We start from the raw sequence: 23953 nt of genomic DNA, 5'->3' as shown, positions 1-23953 counted from the left end.
CTGATGGTTCTGGGCCAAGTAAATTGAAAATCTTCTAGATGCCATTAAGAATATTTGTGATTCATGAGAAGAGGTTAAGATATCAAGAACTTGATTTGGAAGCAGTTGATTCCAACCCTCATGGATAACTTTGTGGAGTTCAAGACTTCAGTGGAGGAAGCAATTACAGGTGTGGTGGGAATAAAAAGAGAATTAGAATTAAAAATGGAGCCTGAAAATGTGACTGAATTGCTGCAATATCGTGATAAAACTTTAATGGATGAAAAGTTAGTTACTTTTTATAGATGAGCAAAGAAAGTGGTTTCTTGAGATGGAATCTACTCCTGATAAAAGATGTCATGAAGATTATTGAAATAAAAACAAGGGATTTAGAATATTACATAAACTTAGTTGATAAAGCCATGGTACACTTGAATAAGATTTACTCCAATTTTGAAAGTAGTTTTACTGTGGGTAAAATGCTGTCAAAGAGCATCACATGCAGCACCAGAGTCATTCATAAAATGTAGTGTAAATGGATGCAGCAAACTTTATTATCTTCAGAAATTGCCAGGGTACCCCCACCTTCAGCAATGGCCACTCTGATCAGTTATCAGTCATCAACATCAAGGCAAGACCCTCCAACTAGCAAAAAGAATATCACTCACTGAAGGCTTAGATGATGCTTAGTATTTTTAGCAATAAAATGTTTTTTAATTAAGGTACATTTTTTATTAGATATAACATTATTTTATACTTAATAAACTACAGTACTATGAACACGACCAAAAAAATTCTTGTGACTCAATTTATTGTGATATTTGCTTTATTGCTTAAGTCCGGAAGCAAACTGCAGTATCTCCAAGGTGTGCCTGTACTTGCTGCAGTGCCACCTGCAGTGGCCTGCATGCTCCTTGCTGTCATGCCTTAGGTCTTTACACATGCTGCTTTCTTTCCTTGTATTTTTTTTTTAATTCTGCTTTGTTTACAGGGAAAACTCCTACTTATTATTTAAATTCACTTCCTCTGATATATTTTTTTAAATCTTCTCAAGCTGAGAGAATATCCTCTGTGCTATGAGTTACTCTATTTTAACTCTTATATAAATTTGTTTGTTTCCCCTTCTGATCTATAAGCTCTTTATCTTTGCCTTCCTAACGTCTTCCAAACTGTCTGATGTACAGTAGGAGCCAAGCGATATTTGTTGAATGAATAGTTGAATTAATTAACTGATAGCTCAGAGCCCTCCATTTCATACTTTTTGATCTTCAAAATCCCTAAATATATTTTGTTCTCTTGCCAGAGTTAAAGCTCATATGCTACTTTTCTACTCACTTGCACAGACTTGTAAGGTCTTCTTCTTCTTTCTTTCTTTCTTTTTTTTTTTTTTTTGAATCCCATCTGTCTATTTCTTCATCATCTAGAAGCAGTTAATGTCTCCTTAAACTTGGAATCTCATGTGAGTTTTTACTCCTGGGGCATCTAGAAAAGATACTAAATAAGTATCAATCCCTGAAGAGCTGAATTCTTTATACTTCTACATCTAAAAAAATTCCTAATTGACCATACTATTTAATTCCTATTTTGACCTGCTTTAAAATTGGAGAATAAATATGCAACATATGAATCTTTGCATCCATGGTATCATCAGTTAAAACAAAATAATACAAACACCACCACAACTTCTTGTTTACAAGACTGACATTCATTACTTCCCCTTTTGTCTATGTGCCCATGTATTACATTACGCTTATCCTTTGGGTTGTCCTTTAGGAGAAATGATCTTGCATTCTTTATCTATCTTACTGAAATACTCAATAACCTGCCTTTCTTTTCTCCATCAGCTGCCATAATACATCATTTTTGTTATGTTCACTGAACTTCTCCTTTATCACGGGCTTTATCAGCTTATTATTTGGATATCATTGTTCATTAAAAATTCTATAATTGTCTTGGGAAGAAATAACAGAGCTTAGACTCAAAAGCCAAAAATATATTTGATTTTTTCAATTACAAAGTACCTTCCTATAGCATTAAAGTCACCATAATTTACCGTTAGATATACATAGCCCCCATTAGAGTAAAAGAAATAATATTTTAAACTTTAGCCTTCTTTCTAATGATATAAATTCACAGACTCCCTTTCTTCAGAAACTACCTAAATGTTCACCCTTCCATTCCAGACAAAGAAGTATATGTTATGTGTATGCCACTTCATGGGGAATTATGTAATAAGTTTTGATTATACTATAATACGCAGAGAGTTTTCTTTAGCTCTTTCTGAATATATATACTTTTTATTGTTATTCTTTTAAGGAGTTTTGCATCCTTTCAAAACGTTAACTTATTTATCCTTTCAAACAATAAGTTATTTATCCTCTAAGTTCCACTGAGATTAACATCGGCAATGCTATAAAATTATAGAGAATATAAAAATCACTAAGATGATCACAGGACAAAGATGGTACACCAAGTATAATAAATTTAAGGAATAAAATAAGTTTGCACTCTTTCTCGAAGTCTCTATTCCTTTCCAAGTATATTCATTTTCTGATATACTACCTACTTTTATGTTGGCAAAATATCATTATTCTCATTTTTATAGATGGGAAAACAGACATTGAAAGAGTAGAAGACTTACCGAGCTTATAGTGCTAATGATGAAGCTGAAACTAGAATCTAGACATATAAGAGGAAAATCTAGCAAGCCAAGAAAACCTCAGCGTATCTTTTCCTGGGTAGTAGTGAGTATGCATAATGGGTTGCCAGCTACTTCTAACTGTCCTCCCTACATCTTGTAAATAACTTGATATCTACACAGCCTGCATGAAGTAGCAGACAACCTTTATTTTTAGAAAAGAAGAAACTAAAACTACAGTAGCCAGCCATTTATTAACCTCAGGCAACATTACTCCTTGGCAGCAGAGTCTTGTGAAAAAAACAATAATGAAAAAACGTGATTTGAAAGACTTAGGTTTAGACCTCAGTTCTTTTACCAGCCTCTGAATCTTCTTACACTAAATGCCCATTTAGTTAAAATGGAGCTTAAAACACCAGCCTTACTGCCGCAAAAGGTATTGTGATAATCAATAAGATGCTATATCTGGAAGTGCTTTATAAATTATATCATTATACAAATACAAGTCCTTGTCCTTATAGAGAAAATAAGGGAAATCCTTCCTGTGCAGGAAGGAGTATAACATAGTTATTGAGATCGTGCTTAGCGGTTACACTGACGTAGGTTACAGTATGAGAAATTCCACCATCTAGCTCTGTCACTTGGCTTAAGAACTTACACTCTCTGAACCTCAGTTTTCTCATCTTATAAAGGGGGAATAATACTTATCATACGATTTTATAAAAATTACATGAGATGGTATATGTGGAATGCATAAGCTATTGTGAAGTCCCTCGAATTTATTTTCTCTAAAATAAACTTTTAATTTATATATATTTTTTAGATTTCCAGAAAAGTTGCAAAAACAGTAGAGGGAGTTCCCATCTACCTTTCCCCTAGTTCCCTCCATTGTTAATAATTTTGATTTACCACAATGAACAAACATTGATGAATTACTATTAACTAAATTCAGCCTTTAATTGGACTTCATTAGTTTATTCAGGAATATCTTATTTCTTTTCCAAGATTCAAACTAGGGTTCCACATTACAATTGATTATCATGTCTTCCCAGTCTCCGCTGGTTTGTGAAGAGTTTATTGGTCAGTCCCTTGTTTATCATGACCTTAATGACCTTAAAGAACATTGTCCAGGTATCATGTATGATGTTCTCCAATCTGGCTTTGTTTATTGTTTTTCTTATGACTGGGATCGTACGATTTTAGAGAAAATGCCAGAGACGTGAAATGCTCTTCTTGCCGTAGTATACCAGGAAGTACATGATATCCCTAAGCATCACTAATGATGGTCAACTTCCACAATTAGTTAAGGTAGTGTTTGTCAGGGGTTTACACTGTATCTTGAGTTAGTTTTGACATACTATCACTTATATAGGACTTCTCTTTCCTCTGTTCCCACTGTTTGGAAGACTTTTCGTTTATGTTTACAGCAAATGTCATCACAGTCAAAATATCTTCTGTGACCTAAAAGCTAAAGGACCTTTTTCCTCTCAAATTGGTCTCTGTGTTTTTTTCATAGCATTTACCATTACCTAAAATTGTCTTATGTATTTGTTTACCTAGTTCATTGTATGTCAATACACTCTCTCCTTCAAACAAGAGCATGACCTTCAGGAAAATAAGGTCCCTGTAGGGTTGTGCACATCTGCACACTTGGTATGCAGGACAAGGGCTAGCATATACTAAGTGTTCAATACTCTTTGTTGTATAAATGTCAAAGAAAGAAAGACATAGGGCTAATTTATTAGTAAGTAAAAAAGTAGAAAATAGCAAAATGTGGGAGGTAAAATTGAGTATCTTAACTGAATTGGTTTCATGTTAATGAAAAGGTTAAAAGTAATCATCTGCAAGTATGGAAATAGGTAATCAGCATCCTTGCAATTCAAGCTCTCTTATAATACACTTAATAATATAAATGCCAGACAATTTTTCTGACTTGCAAGGATATGACTGACAAGTGTAAGATCTACTCGGTGTCTCACATCTGCACCTTTGTGACCTTTATTTGCTAATTAGGGCTCAGCTTTCCAGTTATAGAACTTTTAACAGAATCTGAAGAAATATAAAAATAATTGATGGCTTTGATTTTAACTTATATATGACTTCTTAGTGTCTATATTCTTTTCATTTATATTGACAGAAAAATGGAAGAGCTCCTTTGTATAAATCTTTCTCCCAGAACACATTATAAGGCACCTCTTTTTTAAATTTTTATTCTCAGGACTTAAAATCTCCAAATCAGAGGGATGAAATTGCTGGGGCCCGGGCCTCATTGAAGGAGAACTCCCCCCTCTTGCATTCAATTTGTTCAGCATGTTTGGAACATTCTGATGTTGCTTCCCTCAAAGCCAGCAAGGACACAGTTTGTGAAGAAATTCAAAATGCCCTCAGTGTAATTTCAAATGCTTCACAAGGCATCCAGAATGTGCTGACCCCACTGGAACCTCAGGCAGTAACCCTGGGAAGTGCCCTTGATGAGCTTGAGGTAAGTCAAGAGAAAGGTAAAATGTGATTTCATATCTCAATATGAAAATAAACAGTAGTGGTTTTCAGATCCATGTGCTGGAATTTAGAGCACAAGTAAATATAGATCCAGTCATCCAAATCAGACTTTCATTGTCTTGTAGCTTCCAGTGAGTTGATTGGAAGTAGACCTCTGTCAGTAGACCACTGATTCCTTTACAACTCTGCCAAGGAAGTTAATGAATTTAAATCGGGGATTGTTAATTAGATTGTAATGATAACTTTATTTTATGTAAATCAACTTATAAAATGTTGGGTTTATTTTTTTCACAAATACTTAGTATTACCACTATTCTTTGTGCTTGGGATATAACAGATCACTACCCCCCCCATAAGGCTTGCATTCTAACAAGAGAATATAGGCAACCTCCCCAAAGCAATAAACACAGGCCCTGGCCTGTTGGCTCAGTGGTAGAGCATCTGCCTGGCGTGCGGGGGACCCAGGTTCGATTCCCGGCCAGGGCACATAGGAGAAGCGCCCATTTGCTTCTCCACCCCCCCCCTTCCTTCCTCTCTGTCTCTCTCTTCACCTCCCGCAGCCAAGGCTCCATTGGAGCAAAGATCGCCCAGGCGCTGGGGATGGCTCCTTGGCCTCTGCCCCAGGCGCTAGAGTTGCTCTGGTAGCGGCAGAGCGATGCCCCGGAGGGGTAGAGCATCACCCCCTGGTAGGCAGAGCGTTGCCTCTGGTGGTCGTGCCAGATGGATCCCGGTCGGGCGCATGCGGGAGTCTGTCTGACTGTCTCTCCCCGTTTCCTGCTTTAGAAGAATACAAAAAAACAACAACAACAACAACAAAAAACACAGACAAGTAAATTGTACAGAATGTTACCTTGAGAAAGTGAGATATTATCAAAGGCTTGAAGGAAGTTAGAGGATCAGAGGATGGAGATCTAGAACAAAGGTTTGAAGGCATGCCCACTGTTTAGGTGACAGCACAGAAGCTGGAATGAGTGAAGGGATGAGTGGTAGAAGCTGAGGTCAGAGATCAGTGCGCTTAGGTTACAAAGAGCTGGCTAGGCTTTTAAGGACTCTGGCATTTTCTTCAAGTTAAATGAGATGTATGGTAAGGTTTCAAGCACAGATGTGACACGCTGATGTTACACTGACAGTGTGTGGAGATAGACAAAGGGGGAACAAAGGGAGAAGTTGAACAATAGCTTGCAGACAGCTCAGAGCTCCGATCTCCTTCAGGTGCGAGGCTACTGTTGTAACACAGGGTTCATGTGTATGCTTTACATGCACTGCCACATTCCACCTCACATTTTAGTTCAGATTAATATTTAGCCAGTAAATAGTAAGGCTAAATTTTGTAAGGAGAGCCACCTAGATTTGACAGAATGGATGTGGCTGGGCTGGTGTTGCAGGCTGAGTCTTCCAGAAGCCCCCACTTGATTTACAAAGGAATATGTGTGAAGGGAGAAGAGGAGGAGCAGGACTAAACAGAGGAAGAAGTCTACCTGTGAGCCACACCCACAAAGCCTGGACCAATCAGCAGGTAATTCTGGAGAGAAGGTTGTTCCTGAGTGTACCTTGTCAGGCAGAAAAACCAGGCCTTTTATACCTCCTTCAGTCACTAGAAGCAGGTCATCCTGCCCTGGGTAGGGAATGACCCCCAGGGGCTGAGAGTGGGGAGCAGGCCCCTGCAGCTGAGACAGATACTAAAGGAACTGATAGCTGGGGGTTCATCTGCTGCCTTCACTCCCCACAGCTAAGCAAGCCCTATTTGGAAGGGGAATGGGCAGTACACTTCTTGTTTACCACAGACCACTATAAAGTTTTGTTTTGTTTTGATTTGGCAACTGCATGGATGAAATTTCCATCAGTTATAATGGGGTCTGCTGTGGACAAGTCCTGCTGGGAGTAAGTGCGACGGAGACGCAGAGACTTGACTCCGGGTACCAGGTTCAGTGATGCAGATCCGCTTTATTCAGGAAGTAAGCTAGCTTATATACATGGGTTCAGCCAATGGAATGTTACAGTGTGTCCTTCATAGCCAATAGCTGAAAAGATCAGGGAGCTGCATAGTTGGCGCTAAGTCACTTTCTTATAGCAGACGAGCTTCCTTCCTGGGTATGCCCAGGAAGGTTCTGGGAGCTGGAGTATTCTCATAGCATTGCATCAGCCACAGCTGCTAGGAATGCGCTCTGAGCTCCACCCACAGACTGCTGTGGGAGAAGCTGGTTTTGAGAAGTAGCCCAGAAACTAAATTTTTTTTTTTTCCCTGAAGCTGGAAATGGGGAGAGACAGTCAGACAGACTCCTGCATGCGCCCGACCGGGATCCACCCGGCACGCCCACCAGGGGCAATGCTCTGCCCACCAGGGGGCGATGCTCTGCCCCTCCGGGGCGTCGCTCTGCTGCGACCAGAGCCACTCTAGCGCCTGGGGCAGAGGCCAAGGAGCCATCCCCAGCGCCAGGGCCATCTTTGCTCCAATGGAGCCTTGGCTGCGGGAGGGGAAGAGAGAGATAGAGAGGAAGGGGAGGGGGTGGAGAAGCAAATGGGCACTTCTTCTGTGTGCCCTGGCCGGGAATCGAACCCGGGTCCCCCACACGCCAGGCCGACGCTCTACCGCTGAGCCAACCGGCCAGGGCCAGAAACTCAAATTTTAAACACACTGAGTTTGAGATACTTATCAGAGATTCAGATATGATGTCAAAGATCATTGGCTCCCCAAGTGACATGTAGTTGCTTAATGGGACCACTATAAAATAGCCTTTAAGGATAAGTGTTCTGAAATCCAAATGCCTAGTTCCTATCTCAGCTGTGGCTCTTAATACCCAAGTCACCCTAGGAAAGTTATTTTATTTAACTTCCAGTTTTCTCTCCTGTAAAATGGGGATAATAATAGAACCTATTATATAGATCATAGTGTTGTTAGAATCAGTGAATTAATAATACATGTATAAATGCTTAGAGCAGTGCCTGGTACTTAATAAGTGTGCAGTAAATCTTAGCTCTCATTATTATTCGTGGAGATGACAATTTGGAGGCAGGTTCTTTTATAATAAAGTTGATACAATTAAAATTACTAAGTTTTGTTGATAACTTAAAAATATATTAAACACATAATGTATAATTCCTTTGTTCTTAATTTTATTACTTTTATGATAAAATATTAGATATTTTATTTAAATTTAGGTTAATCTTTTTATGCTTTTCTATTAGTTACATGTTTTTAAATAGGTGTCTTGATTTCTTCCTTTCTTTTTATTTTTTTATTTTTTTTATTTGGTGAGAAGAGGGGAGGCAGAGACATACTGGGAGCATGTGCCCTGACTGGGATCCATCCAGAAAGCCCATGAAGGAGCATTGCTCCATTGCTCAGCAACTGAACTCTTCTTAGAGCCTGAGGTGGAGGCCATGGAGCCATCCTCAGTGCCCTGGACCAACTTGCTCCAACTGAGCCATGGCTGTGGGAGGAGTAGAGAGAGAGAAAGAGAGAGAGAGAGAGAGGGTTGGAGAAGCAGATGGGGTCTTCTCCTCTGTGCCCTGACTGGGAATCAAATCGAGGACATCCATATGCCAGGCAGATGCTCTAACACTGAGCCAATCGGCCAGGGCCAGTCTCTTCATTTCTAAACCATTATTTAATTTCTAATTATTGACATCCTTGTGAAAATTAATTAAATTCCTAATAATTAGCACCTATGTGAAAGTTTTAGTAAATATTTATCTAAATAGGATAGAAGATTAGTCGTGACTTCAATAATACTCCATCATCTTTTTTTTGCCCTGTGTAATGAGGATTTTAATAAACTTGTCCTTTAGATGTGTACCTTGTCTTCAAATAAGGTTGAAGGCTCCTTGTAGGAAAGATTATTTCTTACTAATGTTATACCAGTGGTACTAGCAGCACATCTGATCCCCCATATTTATTTTTTATTTTTTTAGAGAGTGTGTGTGTGTGTGTGTGTGTGTGTGTGAGAGAGAGAGAGAGAGTATGAGAGAGGGAGGGAGGGGAGGGATGGAGGGAGAGGGACAGATAGGGACAAATAGACAGGAATGGAAAGAGATCAGAAGCATCAACTAGTTGTGGCACTTTATTTGTCCTTGACTGCTTTCTCATATGTGCCTTGACTAGGGGTGCTCTAGCTAAGCTAGTGACCTCTTGCTCAAGCCAGCGACCCTGGGGTCATGTCTGTGATCCCATGCTTAAGATGATGACCCTGTGCTCAAGCTGGTGAGCCAGCACTCAAACCAGATGACGTCGGGATTTCAAACCTGGGTCCTCAGCATCCCAAGCCGATGCTCTATCCACTGTGCCATCGCTTGGTCAGGCTAGGTTCCCCCATATTATAATGTAACATTTATCGATAGCTACCTCTTAACATAATTTTTTCACTTGATTATTAGAGTCCCCATAAGATAAACATTTTAATTTTTTCACATGAAATAAAACTGAGACTTATATAGATTATTAACTCACTTAAGTCAGAAAGGCTAGTGAATGACAAGTAGCCAAGATGTGAATCTCATATCTCTGATTCAGAAGATATTTCTAACTTCTGTGCTATATTGAATTCTCATTTGTAGGACTTTATGGTTAATTAAAATTTAACATAATTCATGCTAAGTTCTTAGTCTAATAAATTATTAGATGAATTATAAGTGTAACCAAGTCTAAAAGATGGAATAACTTGTCAGTGCAAAGGGATTTATACCTGGGTCATTTAAGTAGAAATAGTCTGTATTTGGAAAGTGGCTAATATGGTGAGGTAAAATTTTCTAGACTGGATGTACAAGATTGTATATAATTTTTCATAGTGCTATACAGAATTGTATCAAGGAATGCTTGCATAAGTGGTACAGTTTATGTATTCTATATTCCTAGGATTATGGAAGAAGACAGAAGATTTCCAAATTGTTTCTCCTTCTTGGACTTCTCTTTTCCCACTTTAGTTGAAAGTCCCTGTTACAGGCAAGAAATGATAGTGGTTAAGGAAGAGGAGGAGGAGGAGAAGAGAGAGAGAGAAAGTTCATTGTAGCTTTGATGTGAGTGAGCACAGAAGTGGTGATGGATGGAGTCTTCCCTTTCTCAAGCTGTGTGGCTACTCACTTCTTCTGAACAAGGCAGGAGGGAGTCCCAAAGATATTTTCTTGAAATTCTTATACCACTTCAATGAGCTTTGAAAGTCAGTTCCAGTCAAAGCTAGGGATGCCCAAGCTAGGGAAAAATGCTGAAATTTTATATATACTTTTATATCAAGTTATAAATAGCTTCTGAGGCTGTCTGAATTAGATAAAACAGAATTTATTGAGCATTTAGCCTTTTAAAATGATTTTGTAAATTAAACAGTTATACTTTTCTTTATTTACAGGAAGCTGTATTGGTAAAGAATCCAAAATAACCTTTGCTCTATCTTGCTTCTGCAAATATAATACCTTGAAGTAAATTGATGTATTAAATACTCTGTTGGGAGTAAGTCTCATTAAATGTTTATGGTGTGGAAATATATCAGAGTGCTTACTCAACAACTGCTATGCTGAAGATTCGTTTACTTTTTCATTCTAGTCCATACCTGGTTGTAAATATGGAACCTAAGATTTATTGGTGAAGAAAATAGAAGTTGAGTTAGAATACTTTACAGGTTAAATAGATTGATTTATTGGAAAGGTTATTATGAATTATAGGGTGTTCCTTCTGCATCTGTGACTGAATGAGAGTTAAAAATTGTTAAATTGTATATTAACAGAATTTTGAAAATGTTTTTAAACAAAAACTTAGCCAGTGAAAATTGCATTGAAACTCCAAGTCCATCAAGATATACTTTCTCTTGTATGGAGAGAAAAAGCTGCTATTGTAGTCATGGTCCTCAGAATTATTGAGATCATCTTGTGATAAAGATGATAATAACAAAGGAGTTTTGTATTATTTTCTCATTTTCAAAGAGCTGTCATATTTATTTTCTTATGTTCCTTTATCCACTGAGCCACGGCTGGGGTTTTATCTTCTTTTTTATATATTCATTTATGTATCATCATTCCTATATTTCTTTATTTACTGTTGTATCTCCAACAGCTAGAACAATGCTCTGTACATGGTAAGTCCTAAGTGAATATCAATGAGTGAATGAAGGAAGGAAACAGTGACCAGAGGGATGCTGCATGTCATTTTGTGATAGTGGGGTGAAGAGCCTTTTCCCTCTGCCCCTGGCTTTATCTCCTTTCTCCAGCTGGTAGTGTATGTACTTGCAGTAGGTGGCTCTGCTTAACCTAACTTTTAACTGGGGCATGAATCTGTAATGAGGTAAACTACCAAAAAGGTATCTGAATGATAAGCTGCTTAGATTCCATTTGTTTGTTTGTGATAGGGAGCACAAAGAGAGTGGAAAAAAAAATCTCTTCTCTCAGTAGCTGTCTAGGCTTCCTTTACATTCCCTGCAACTGCCAAGGTATGCTGCCATTTACTGAGGAATAATTTATGGAGTGAAGTCCTTATGTTCTTATATTTCCACCCGAAGGAGAAGCAGAACCTCTATCTACTAAGCAGATTAGCACTAGGGGCTAACGAGGAAGGGGCATCACTGATATCTAGAAACACTTTAACATGGTTTCCAAAAAATGGCTTGGCTTCTAGAAATATAATAATAAAAAACAGAACTAAAAATGATGGATAAAATATTTTAAAATATATAGACAATCCAATAGGTGAATTAGGAAAATTTGAGGTCAGTCAGATACAAACAAAGGCAGACCAGCAAGCAGATAATAGCAATGTGCTGGGAGACTGGGAGACATGGGCAATTTCATTTTCATTGTGGCCTATAGCTTGGATTTTGAAAGACTATGAATTTGAGGATACAAGACAAAGCCTTTATACTGCTAACTGGAAAGTCACATGAGATCCTTTTATAAAGCTGAGAATTCTTATATTTGACTATGACATTGAATGAACTAGACAAACTCTAACCTCTGCCACAGGATATAGTAGAAAGACTTAAATAAATTCCCCTGAGAGAAAACCAGAAATTGATGGGGAGATTACTGTACATTGAGTGACACCCACATCACACAAATAAGTAGAAAGAGCTGAGACACATTCTGACTATGGTTTTCATATAACACAGCACCATACAAGGGAGAGTGAGCCCACGTGTTCCAGCTTCTCTTTGAGGAGCAAAGGTTTGGACCACATATCTAGTCCCTGGACTTTATGGCTGCTACCAGGATGACTGTCTCCTAATTTACCTAATTTGGGCAGCTCATGGGACTCAGTATTTTCTAGTCCCTTGGGGCCATAGAGAACAAAGAGACAGTTTTAAACTGGCATGTAAGCACTTCCTTTGGCTTCTCACCCCCCCCTCCCCCACATCAGTGCAAAAAGAGAATAAACCCACTTTCCAGCTTCTTCTTGGAAGGGGTTAGATTGCACATTTAATGTCCTAACTTCTCCAGCAGCTGACCAGCTGGCTGCTAACTGACCAGCTCCTGGGAGCTGACAAGACAGGCGATCGCTGGTCCCCAGGGAGGTGGAGTAGGTGTGTGGGCACTTTTCACATTTCCCACACATACCAGGACTCTGGGATAGAATTTAGTGCTAGCTAGTGTTAGTTTAGTTAATTAGGGAGTGCCTTAGTGGGAAATACAATTAAGAAAAGATTAAAGATAAACGTGGAGGTGATGAAGAAACTGTGTAAAAGGAGTAGATGGGTCATACCTCGTACTGGTTGAAATCTAGCTTAGGAAAGTTTGTTTAAGGCATGTTATAGAGAGCTTCTAAAACAGAGCAGAATTTTTTTAATTTTTATATTTTATTTTGAAATTAAATTTAAAGGGGTGACATTATTAAAGGGGTGATTAATAAGAGTACACAGGTTTCAGGTGAACATCTCCATACCTTTTGAACTGTTGATTGCATTGTATGCTCATCACCCAAAATCAAATCATTACCTTTCACCGTGAATTTGTCCCTCTTTACTCCCCTCCCCAAAACTCCTCCCTCAGGTGACCATTTCACTTTTATCTGTGTCCATGTGTCTCAGTTTTGTATCCCACCTATTTGTGAAATTACATAGTTCTTAGCTTTTTCTGATTTACTTATTTCACTCCATATAATGTTCTCCAGGTCCATCCCTGTTGTCATAAATGGCAATATGTCATCATACTTACGGCTGAGTAGTATTACATTGTATATATGCACCACATCTGTTTTATTCAATCCTCTGTCAAGGGAAACTTGACTTGTTTCCATGTCTTTTTTTAAAATTTTTATTTATTTTTATTTATTCATTTTAGAGAGGAGAGGGAGAGACAGAGAGAGAGCAAGAGAGAGAGACAGAGAGAGAGAAGGGGGGGAGGAGCTGGAAGCATCACTCCCATATGTGCCTTGACCAGGCAAGCCCAGGGTTTTGAACCGGCGGCCTCAGCATTTCCAGGTTGACGCTTTATCCACTGCGCCACCACAGGTCAGGCTGTTTCCATGTCTTGACCACTGTGAATAATGCTGCGATGAACATGGGGCTGCATCTGTCTTTGAGTACCTGTGTTTTTGAGTTTTGGGGGTAGATACCCAGTAGAGGGACTGCTGGGTCATATGGTAGTTCTATATTTATTTATTTATTTATTTATTTATTTATTTATTTATTTATTTATTTTTCTGAAGTAAGAAGCAGGGAGGCAGAGACAGACTCCTGCGTGTGCTGGACTGGGATCCACCTGGCATGCCCAACAGGGGGCAATGCTCTGCCCATTTGGGGCATTGCTCAATTGTGGCCAGAGCCATTCTATTGCCTGAGGTGGAGGCCATGGAGCCATCCTCAGCACCTGGGCCAACTTTTGCTTCAATGGAGCCTTGGCTGTGAGAGGGGAAGAGAGAGATAGAGAAGGAGAGGCGGAATGGTGGAGAAGCAGATGGGCACTTCTCCTGTGTGCCCTAGCTGCGAATCGAACCTGGGACTTTTAACGCAGGGTCGATGCTCTACAGCTGAGCCAACCAGCCAGTGCTGTCCTTACTGTTTTGAGGAACCACCATACTTTCTTTCTCATCAGTTTACATTCTCACCAGCAGTGAATGAGGGTTTCTTTTGTTCCAGAGCAGTTTTTGTTTTTCTTTATTATTATTTATTTACCACCCCCTATGCACTGCGGACAGTTTGCCACTTGAATTGACATATAGAACTTTGCATGCAGTAGAACACATACTTTTCAAATAACCATGGAACCTGCATAAAATATAGATCAAAGGCAGCAATGAAAAATTTAATAAATTCTGCAAAGTAGAAGAGGCAACATATGAATGACATTAGGAACATGTCTGCTATCTGTTTTTAATCTAAATTTTAAAAATCTGACTTTTTCTTTTCCTTGTGAAGTTTTTTTTGTAATTAAAATTACTAATTATTTTAAAATTTAATTTCTACTTTTATCCTACTTTCTAATTTCTATAAGTTAATTTTGTTGTTATTTTATATTTGGAGTACATTTATTTAGCTTATTTTTAGTTTTTATCATTATTTTCTTACTTGTTTTAATATAAATTTATTTGTACCATCATTTTTCTTCTGAATACCTTGTATTTGAGAGGCAGTACTTTTATTTTATTTTTTTTCAAAAGAGGTATCATTTTAATTAATTTTTTGGCTAAATGCCTTAGAAAGTATTTTAAAATTTTTAATTGTTTTTGTTTGTTTTTGTCATTATTTTAAATTAATATCTAGCTTTACCAAATTTTCATCAGAAAATGTAGGTTTTATTTTAGAATTTTGTTTGAAACTTTCCTTGAAATTAGTAGAGATTTTCTTTGTGGCTTACTTAATTCATTTTTCTATTTTGAAAATTGCTTATATATATTTTAAATAAAATTTATTCTTCAATAGGCAGTTCTAAAGAATCTATTATCTTGAGCTTTTAAATTTTAATCTATAGATTATCTGCATCCTTACTGTTGTTTTCGACCTCACTTGTTTGAAAGAGGTCAGTTGAGTTTCCTATTTTACAGAATTTCTTTTTCTTCTTATATTTCTAGTGATATTTTATTACATACATTTAGAAATATATTATTAGGTCCAGAAATGTTCTCGACTATCATGACTTCCTGATGTACTGTATCTTTTATCATTATAAAATGTTCCTATTTATCCTATTTAATGTTGTCTTCTCTGGATTCTATTTTGTTTTGTAGTAATGTTGATATCCTGTCTTCCTATTAGCTTTTTCGTGAGGTAGCTTTAGTATTAATTTTATTCACTTATGATTCAATTAATCATTTCAGAAGGAATTCATGAATTTATTATTGTAAAATAATCATACAATTACATAAATACATAAAAGAAACATTAATGTCCCTTTTTATTCCACCTCAATCCCATTCTTATTGATAGAGATAACTGCTATTAAGAATTTAGTGTAAGATTACTTCATGGATGGACATGGAAACTATTATGTTAAATGAAATAAGTCAGGCAGAGAAAGAAAAATACCATATCATTTGAGGAATCTAATGAACAGTGTGAACTGAGGAATGAATTTAGAGGCGGGATCAAAGGAACCAGAGGGAAACCGGACAGAGGGAAAGGGGATGATAGGATGGGATCAGAAAAGGGAAAGAGATTGGTGAAATTATACACACATAACACAGTGTTAGAGAGCAGAAAAGCTAATCCTGGAGAGAAAGGGGGAGGGTGTTACAGGGAGGAGGGAAGGGGGATGTTGTCGGGAACACGGGGGTGGGGGGTTGCATTTGAGGAGACACTAGAATCTATGTAAAAACAATAAATTAAAATTTTTAAAAAAGAATTTAAATTTTTCAAGACCCTTTTTATAGGCAGAGACATATTTTTTTCTCTCTCTTTTTTTTTTTTTCTGAAAGTCTTATTAAGATGGATGTTTGCCTATCTGGGTGAATCTCTTGGTTTTTCATTTTTCTCTTATTTTGCATATTGTTGCCATTTTCCATTGAGAGTATTCTTTGCTTTTGTTTTCTTGTCACCTATTTTGTTAGGAGTGTTCATTCTGCTATTCAAGTCTTTAGTTGTGTAGTGTTTATTTCTACAATATCATTTTTAATTTCCAAGAACACTGTGGTTTATCTATGGCTATTCTTCTAATAGGTATAGGTTTAAAGCCTTTTGAGGATATTAATTATACTAACTATATTTCATTAAGAGTTTAGTTCTTCTGTTTGTTGAACTTGAAGCCTTTCTTTAATTCTGTTGGTGTTATCTCAAATGTTTAGTGATTACCCACTTGAATAAGAGTCACTTTGGGTGCTAGTAAAAGTGAAGATTATGGCTCAGCGGTAGAGCGTTGGCCTGGCGCGCAGGGGATCCTGGTTCGATTCCCGGCCAGGGCACATAGGAGAAGCGCCCATTTGCTTCTCCACCCCCCCTCCTTCCTCTCTGTCTCTCTCTTCCCCTCCCGCAGCCAAGGCTCCATTGGAGCAAAGATGGCCCGGGCGCTGGGGATGACTCCTTGGCCTCTGCCCCAGGCGCTAGAGTGGCTCTGGTGGCGGCAGAGCAACGCCCCGGAGGGGCAGAGCATCGCCCCTGGTGGGCGTGCCAGGTGGATCCTGGTCGGGCGCATGCGGGAGTCTGTCTGACTGTCTCTCCCCATTTCCAGATTCAGAAAAATACAAAAAAAAAAAAAGTGAAGATTACTGTTCTCCATTTAGATCAACTCTATACATAGAGTCATGAATCTTTTTCAAGAAGCATGCTTCCCAGGTGATTTTTAAACTCACTAAATGTAAGCACATTCATCTAGATTGTACAGTATTAGTAGCTACAATTAGTGGTGGGATTCACCTGGTTCTCACTGGTTCGGCAGAACTAATACCCAATATTTTGTTGAGTTTGACAAACCGAATGTTAAAATGGCACTTGTAATCAGGGACTTCTCTAAGGTGGGCACCTGGGCAGCCACCTAATGTAGATATCACAAATTTATATTCTTTACTCTTTTTTAATATTCATCTGTGAAATAGCATATTCTAAGTGCCCGTGGTAATGTTCATTCCATCCAAAGGAGAAAACAATTGCAAGTGAGGACGCCAATCAAGAAGCAATATGGAAATATTTTAAAAAGTTTTATTGGGGTTTTTTTTTGGGTTTGGTATTATTTAATATTTTTCATTAATATTTTATAACTTTTTTAACATAATCTAGTTTTGTGTACCTCTTTTTTGTTCTCCTTTAAGTATTAAATACATGAAATAATAAACTACCGTTCGGTATATATATTTTTTATACTTAAAACGGTCATTAGGGCAGAGAACTGGTTGTTAAATTATTTGAATCCCACTACTGGCTACAGTGTATTTTACAGTATTTATGTAATGTCCTTGTAATTTTAGGTTCTTATTATAGCTGTGCTTAGTCAAGTTGTTAATACTGGATGTAGAGGAAAGAGATACAGTTGCTACTTTAGATCAAGAAACTGGTTTGTTTTACTGGAGTAGGAGCTGCCTGTGCTTTGTGGTGGACATTGTCTAGCTTATCTAGGAGCACTCTAGGTTCTAAAATAACAACTCCCAAGGGACTTCTTAATCGGAAGTTCATGGGGATACATATATAGAATCCAGGTGTCTGTGGACTTTGGTGAAAAAATATTATATCTTTATTTCAAGTCAGTCTGAAATTTAGCATTTTCTTTTATTATTAATATAAGTGACAAACCACAATACTGCCAGCAGTACCTAGGATTTTGTTATCAATAGTAGTTATAGATATTGTCATTCCACATTACAGGTATGCAAAGTATCACAGATGCTGGTTACTGTTATGTTGTTAGATCCACTGCTAGATCTTGCTATTTCATGTAATAATACTAAAAATTGAAAATGTTTTATAACTGTTAATGGAATTGATTCCCATTTGAATCTATCTTTTATACATTAGAATAATTGATTTAAAAAGAGGTTATAGTTTTAACCAGACTTCCAGTGGAGGCTAGGACACAATAAAAGTTAAGAACCTCAGTCTACTTAATTTGTGACTCCAGTCCAATTGCTGAGTCAGTTTTTTCTGAAAGTGGGATATTGGCTTAAATGTTCTACCCTTTAATTACTTAGCAGAAAGTATGTTCGGTTCCTTTAAAGCCTCTGATTTTACAGTCATATTGAAAAGTTTTAGGTTTTCTTTTTTTCGAAGTCATTTTTTTCCCTAAGTAGAATTTTTCTTTTCTTAAATTTTGCCATTAGCTTGTTCTTGTCTTTCTCCTGCTCTTTTCTTTCTTACCCTTCACCTCCCACCTTTTCCCTCCCTATCTCTTCTTTTCTTAATTTGTTCTTTTTAATTTTTTTATTGAGAAGTTAATATATATGTACATTTACAAATTTAAATGATCCAGTGATATCTAATAAGTTTTGGGGAAATAAAATTAAAAACAACATCATCTGCCAACCCAGAAAATCTCTTTACAAAAGTAGAAGAGAAAAAAGAGTTTTATTATTGGGTCAGCATTAAACGAGAATGTGTTAGGAATCACAGGCAATCTAAAGAGATTGCAGATACAGAAAGAAATCTCATCATTTTTATTGCTAAGCAGATAAAATTCGTTATATACATGTTTTCAAGATAAGCAATAAACAAGTAAAAAAGAGAACTTGGCAGTACCTTTTACATTCATAATTAATCCTTTCCTTCCTTCCTTCCTTCCTTTCTTCCTTTCTTCCTTCCTTCCTTCCTTCCTTCCTTCCTTCCTTCCTTCCTTCCTTCCTTCCTTCCTTCCTTCCTTCCTTCCTCCCTCCCTCCCTCCCTCCCTCCTTCCCTTCCCTTTCCTTCCCTTCCCTTCCATTCCCTTCTCTTCCCCTTCCTTCCTTCCTTCCTTCCTTCCTTCCTTCCTTCCTTCCTTCCTTCCTTCCTTCTTTCCTTTTCTCTCTCTCTCTCTGTCTCTCTTTCTTTCTCTTTCTTTTTATGTGAGAGGCGGTGAGGCAGAGAGACAGACTCCTGCACACTCCCCTACTGGGGATGCTTGGCCCATCTGGGGCTGCTGCTCCATTGCTCAGGCCACTGAGCTATTCTAGCACCTGAGGTGAGGCCATGGAGCCATCCTCAGTGACCTGGGGAACCAACTTGCTTGAACCAATCAAACCATAGCTGTCATGTAAGCCATAGCTGTGGGAGGGCTAAAGAAGGAGAGAGAGAGAGAAAGAGAGAAAGAGAAGAGGAGAGGGAAGGGTGGAGAGGAAGATAGTTGCTTCTCTTGTGTGCCCTGACCAGGAATTGAACCCAGAATTTCTACACACCGGCCTGTGCTCTACCACTGAGCCAACCGGCCAGGCCTTTGTAGTTCATCTTAAATTAACTTGATTATTGGAATGACAACCTGTGTTAGATAATTGCCTTTATTCAGAAGAAAATTAAACATTTTTAAATTTAGAACTTAAATTTAATGGGGTGGCATTGATCAATAAGAGTACATAGGTTTCAGGTAAACATTTCTATAGCATTTGAACTATTGATTGTGTTGTGTGCCCATCACCCAAACTTACGTCTTTATAACAGAAGTAGGTTTGAAATTTGAGTGAGCTGGTTATAGAAACTAGGCTCCTACCCTGTCATGGAAACTGGGAGATAGGGACAGTATCTTCTTTGATGGTTATATTTAAAGGAGATGGCTCTCAGGTCCTTGAGAAAGACATACTTGGATTGAAAAGAGGGCAAGAGGCTCCTTTGGCTTTTATTTTTTAGTATTTATTTATTTTATTCTTAATTTTTTCCCCAAAGTTAGAAGCAGGGAGGCAGTCAGACAGACTCCCACATGTGTCCAACCGGGATCCACCCAGCATGCCCACCAGGGGCCAATGCTCTGCCCATCTGGGGTGTTGATCTGTTGTAGCTAGAGTCATTCTAACGCCTGAGGCAGAGGCCATGGAGCCATCCTCAGAGTTTGGGCCAGCCTTGCTCCCATGGAGCTTTGGCTGTGGAAGGGGAAGAGAGAGATAGAGAGGTAGGAAAAGGGGAAGGGTGGAGAAACAGATGAGCACTTCTACAGTGTGCCCTGACCGAGAATCAAACCTGGGACTTCCACACTCCAGGTGGACGCTCTACCGCTGAGCCAACTGGCCAGCGCTTCCTTTGACTTTTAAAAAAATTTTACATACATCTCAAAGGGACAGAGAAAATAAATTATTTATTTTTTAATTGAATTTATTGGGTAACACTGATCAACAAAATAACATAGGTTTTAGGTATGCCATTCTCTAATATATACATCATCTGTACACTGCACTGTGCATTCACGGGACAGAGAAAAAATTGCAATGAAAAGTTTTGTAAAATAAATGATTAAAGAAAAGAGTGGGGGCAGACTCTTTCATTTTTTGCCCCAGAAAATGTTTTTTCTGTTTTCAAATTTGTATTTATCTTTATGCTTTTCTTCAGAAACAGCATTTTAAATTTAGTCTTTGTGTATTATTTCAGAGGCAGTCTGTATATAAAAGTGAAGATATAACTGAGGGATAAATTCCTAGCCTACTACCTGTTCTATAAATGTTTATTGAATCAGAAACATTTCAGGCTCTATTCTCAAGGTTCTTATAATCTAGCAAGAAGCAATTAGAGAAGGCTTTATGGAAGGGGAACTAAGCTGAGTCTTGAAGTATGGAGAGAATTGTGATAGGATATTTACTGACTCTTCAGTTACCTAAAAGGGATTTTATAAACTTTTTTATTTTAGATTTTATTTATATATTTTTAGAGAGAGAGAAGACAGGAGAGAGAAACGAGAGAGGAGAGAGAGAAGGGGAGAGGAGCAGGAAGTATCAACTCCCATATGTGCCTTGACCAGGCAAGCCCAGGATTTCAAACCGGCGACTTCAGCATTCTAGTTCAATGTTTTATCCACTGCACCACCACAGGCCAGGCCTAGATTTTATAAACTTTGATGCCTGAACAAACATAAAGATTTGCTGAGTATATGGAGACTCTTTAATAAGATGATTTACCAGCAAGGGAATCCTTATCTTTTTAAATGGACTGGCAGAAGAACTCCACACAGAAACACATCATTAAGAATGAATAGCAGAACAAAATTGAAATTAGTTATACTTGGGACTATCATGTCAGTTTGATTAATCAATAAATCATTGTACTTTGTTCAAGAGACTATGAATTTAGCTTTCTTATTAGTTAAATTAAGACATTTCATAGTACTTGTCTGGGAAAAAAAGTACTTTTAAGTCTTAGAGATTTGCTTTAGAATTTCCTTTTAATAAAAGTGTGTTTCCTTCTTAAGGAAATCCATGTCTAACACAGAGGTTGCAGCTTTGATCCCTAATCAGGGCACATACAGAAACAGGCCAGTGTTTCTGTTTGTCTCTCTCCCTTCCTCTCTCTAAAATCAAGAAATAAATTTTAAGAAATTGGAATTCCCAGCTGCTACTTCTAAACACTATCCTGTACTGTCTACAGCAGCAGTTTGGTAGACAATCTAGCTTTTCTACCAAATATTTGATTCGAGAAAGGAGAACACCAAATAGATGTTGTAGGAAGATTAATCAGGCATGACCTGCAGATTATTTTTCAGGTTTAGATAGACAGAGACCAGAAGACTCAAAAGATTTCTGTAATATTTCCATTAAGAGATAATAAGAATTAAAACTAGGGTAGTTGAAATGAAAAAAAGAAGAGGTAAAGAGGGCAGAAAGTTGTAGTGACTATGAAGGATGAGAAAGAAGAAGATGCTCATGATGTGATCATCAAATGGACCTATGCTTGAAAGAGTGGTCATACCCTCAGTAGAAGAGTGAACCAATTTAGGAGAAGGAAGTTATGATATGAAGCAAGGGAGACAGACATAAAAAATTATTATATGGTTCTGAGCATTTAAATATATTTTTGGAGTTTTATGAAACCGGAAGTTTCTCTAGCTGCTAGCTTCATTTATGTAGAGATCAGTGGTTCCCTCTTATAGCTGTAATATGATTACTAGTTGCATTATCAAAAAGCCTTTGGAAGGTTATATTTACTATATAAAGTGATCAATTATGGCCATTTTGTTTCTGTCACATGTAACAAACTTAATATCCAGCCCACTCAATCTCTTGGACAAAGCACTATGTTAAAAATGAATTGGTGTATATCTGAGAAATGTCCTGAGAATAAGCTGAACTCAAGAAAAGTAAAGTATCTCATGAGAGTTCATCTATTTCTTATGTTTAAAAAATTTAGTGAGATATAATTTTATTGGTATTTAGTCATGTGAATTCCAGCTTTAATATAGAGGAATTTGCTTTTGCTCTAAGTAAAGTATGGAGAGAGGAAAAATGTTAAATTCTTTGTTTTTAGGACACAATTTGATAACATTTGGTAAGTAGTATGGGTCATAGCAGAGTGCCATACTTTGCTCCTTACAATGTTAGTTACAGTTCTGTCATGGAAAACATTGTTTAATGGCCATTCTATCCCTAGAGTTTGGCACTTAGAGCTTTTGTTAGTAGCTGGTGTTCACTGCCAAGTTTAAGATTAAGGGCTGCCTAAATCCTGCCATGGATATACTATTTACAAGCTTTTTTGTTTTTTAATTTGAATATTTACAGTAGATGTGGAAAAGCAAGAGATGTGTCAGACAATTACATTTTGAAAGCTCACCAAACTTTCTGCTATAAGTAGAATTTCAAAGCTTGTTTTCTAAGAATAGTTAAAAAGGAAAAAAAAAACAGTGCTAAAATCCTAAACAGAAACTTTTTGTTGAAGATACTATTGATGTGAATAAAATATTGCCAAAATATTAATTTTTATAATAAATATGCTCAATGATTAAAAAGAATAGCAAAAATGTCTCATATTTTCTGCCGGAGTCCAGCCCCGGGGGGAATCCAGAGGTCCCACAGGAAGAGATGGCGTCGGCACGAATTGAGTGAGAAAGCCGAATTCTTTTCTTTCTCTTTATTCTCTAGTTAGCATTTACTGCCAGGCATCTCTCTCAATTGCTGGTCTAGCTTTCCTTTTATGCACACACACTAAGTTACAATCACATGGTATTCAGAATACATTGATTAGTCATTGTTTTTGTTTCACTATGGTTACATTTTCTAGGTAACAGTTAATTCAGTTCTATAAACTATAAATCAGGTGGTAAGTCATTCAAAGTACAATTATACAATAACTTGAACAGCAATAACAATATTGATACAAACTTCTAAAAGGTCAGTACTGATTAATAACTCTACCTTGTCTAGGATTCTATTGTCTAGTCAAATTTTATTTATTACTATATTCATACACTAATTAAGTTCTAACTTTACTTTTCTCAGAGTGTTCCACCACCTGCAGGTCAGGTATGCAAGAAGAATGGAAAGTTTCTTTACCACATGAAAAGGCTAGGGAGGAAAAGTGATGAATTAAGTGAAGGCTGAAAGGTGCTCTGTGTATAGTTACTGTTTCCTACCTATTCATAAGTCACAATCTATTCTTTCTAACATGATTAATAAGAAGAAATTCTCCTACAAACTTAACCCTTTATGAGGGATATCATAGCCAGCCTCTTATGTCTATGAGCCCAGTTCAAGGGGCTTACAGGCTTTTCTGTGGAACTCACACCCTCTGTCTCATTTCCAAAGACATTACTATGAATCTACAGGGAAAGTACGGTACTATTATCCCTGTGCCATAAATGATAGCACACACCCAGAAAAGGGGGGGATATAAGGCCAGATTAATTCAAAAAGGTCAAAGGGGGAAGTATTATTGTGCCTTTCCTTTGTGGTGACTTTGTCAACCTGCAGCTGTTAGTCTTCACTGCGGTGACTTTATTAACCAGCAGCCATTGGTCTTCTTCTGCTGTGACTTTGTCAACCAGCAGTTGTGGATCTTCTTCTGCTGTGACCTTGTCAGCCAGCAGTTGTGGGTCTTCTCCTGCTGTGACCTTGTCAGCCAG

The 23953-nt window shown here is 37.7% G+C and overlaps 1 protein-coding gene across 4 annotated transcripts in view; it reads left to right on the top strand.

The window, feature by feature from the left end:
- Window positions 1-23953, top strand: part of CTNNA3 (catenin alpha 3) — a 2095157-nt gene that overhangs the window by 542659 nt on the left and 1528545 nt on the right. For all 4 annotated transcript variants that reach the window (XM_066242416.1, XM_066242414.1, XM_066242415.1 and 1 more), the window contains exon 6: window positions 4836-5099. In XM_066242416.1, coding sequence (XP_066098513.1) covers window positions 4836-5099 — 264 coding nt within the window. The remainder of the gene's footprint in view (window positions 1-4835; window positions 5100-23953) is intronic.

Source organism: Saccopteryx bilineata, chromosome 9 (assembly GCF_036850765.1).
Source record: "Saccopteryx bilineata isolate mSacBil1 chromosome 9, mSacBil1_pri_phased_curated, whole genome shotgun sequence".
In the NCBI taxonomy this organism is placed as follows: Eukaryota; Metazoa; Chordata; class Mammalia; order Chiroptera; family Emballonuridae; genus Saccopteryx; species Saccopteryx bilineata.
Note: the sequence above shows the minus strand (reverse complement) of the source record. Positions and strands in the feature narration are given on the sequence as shown.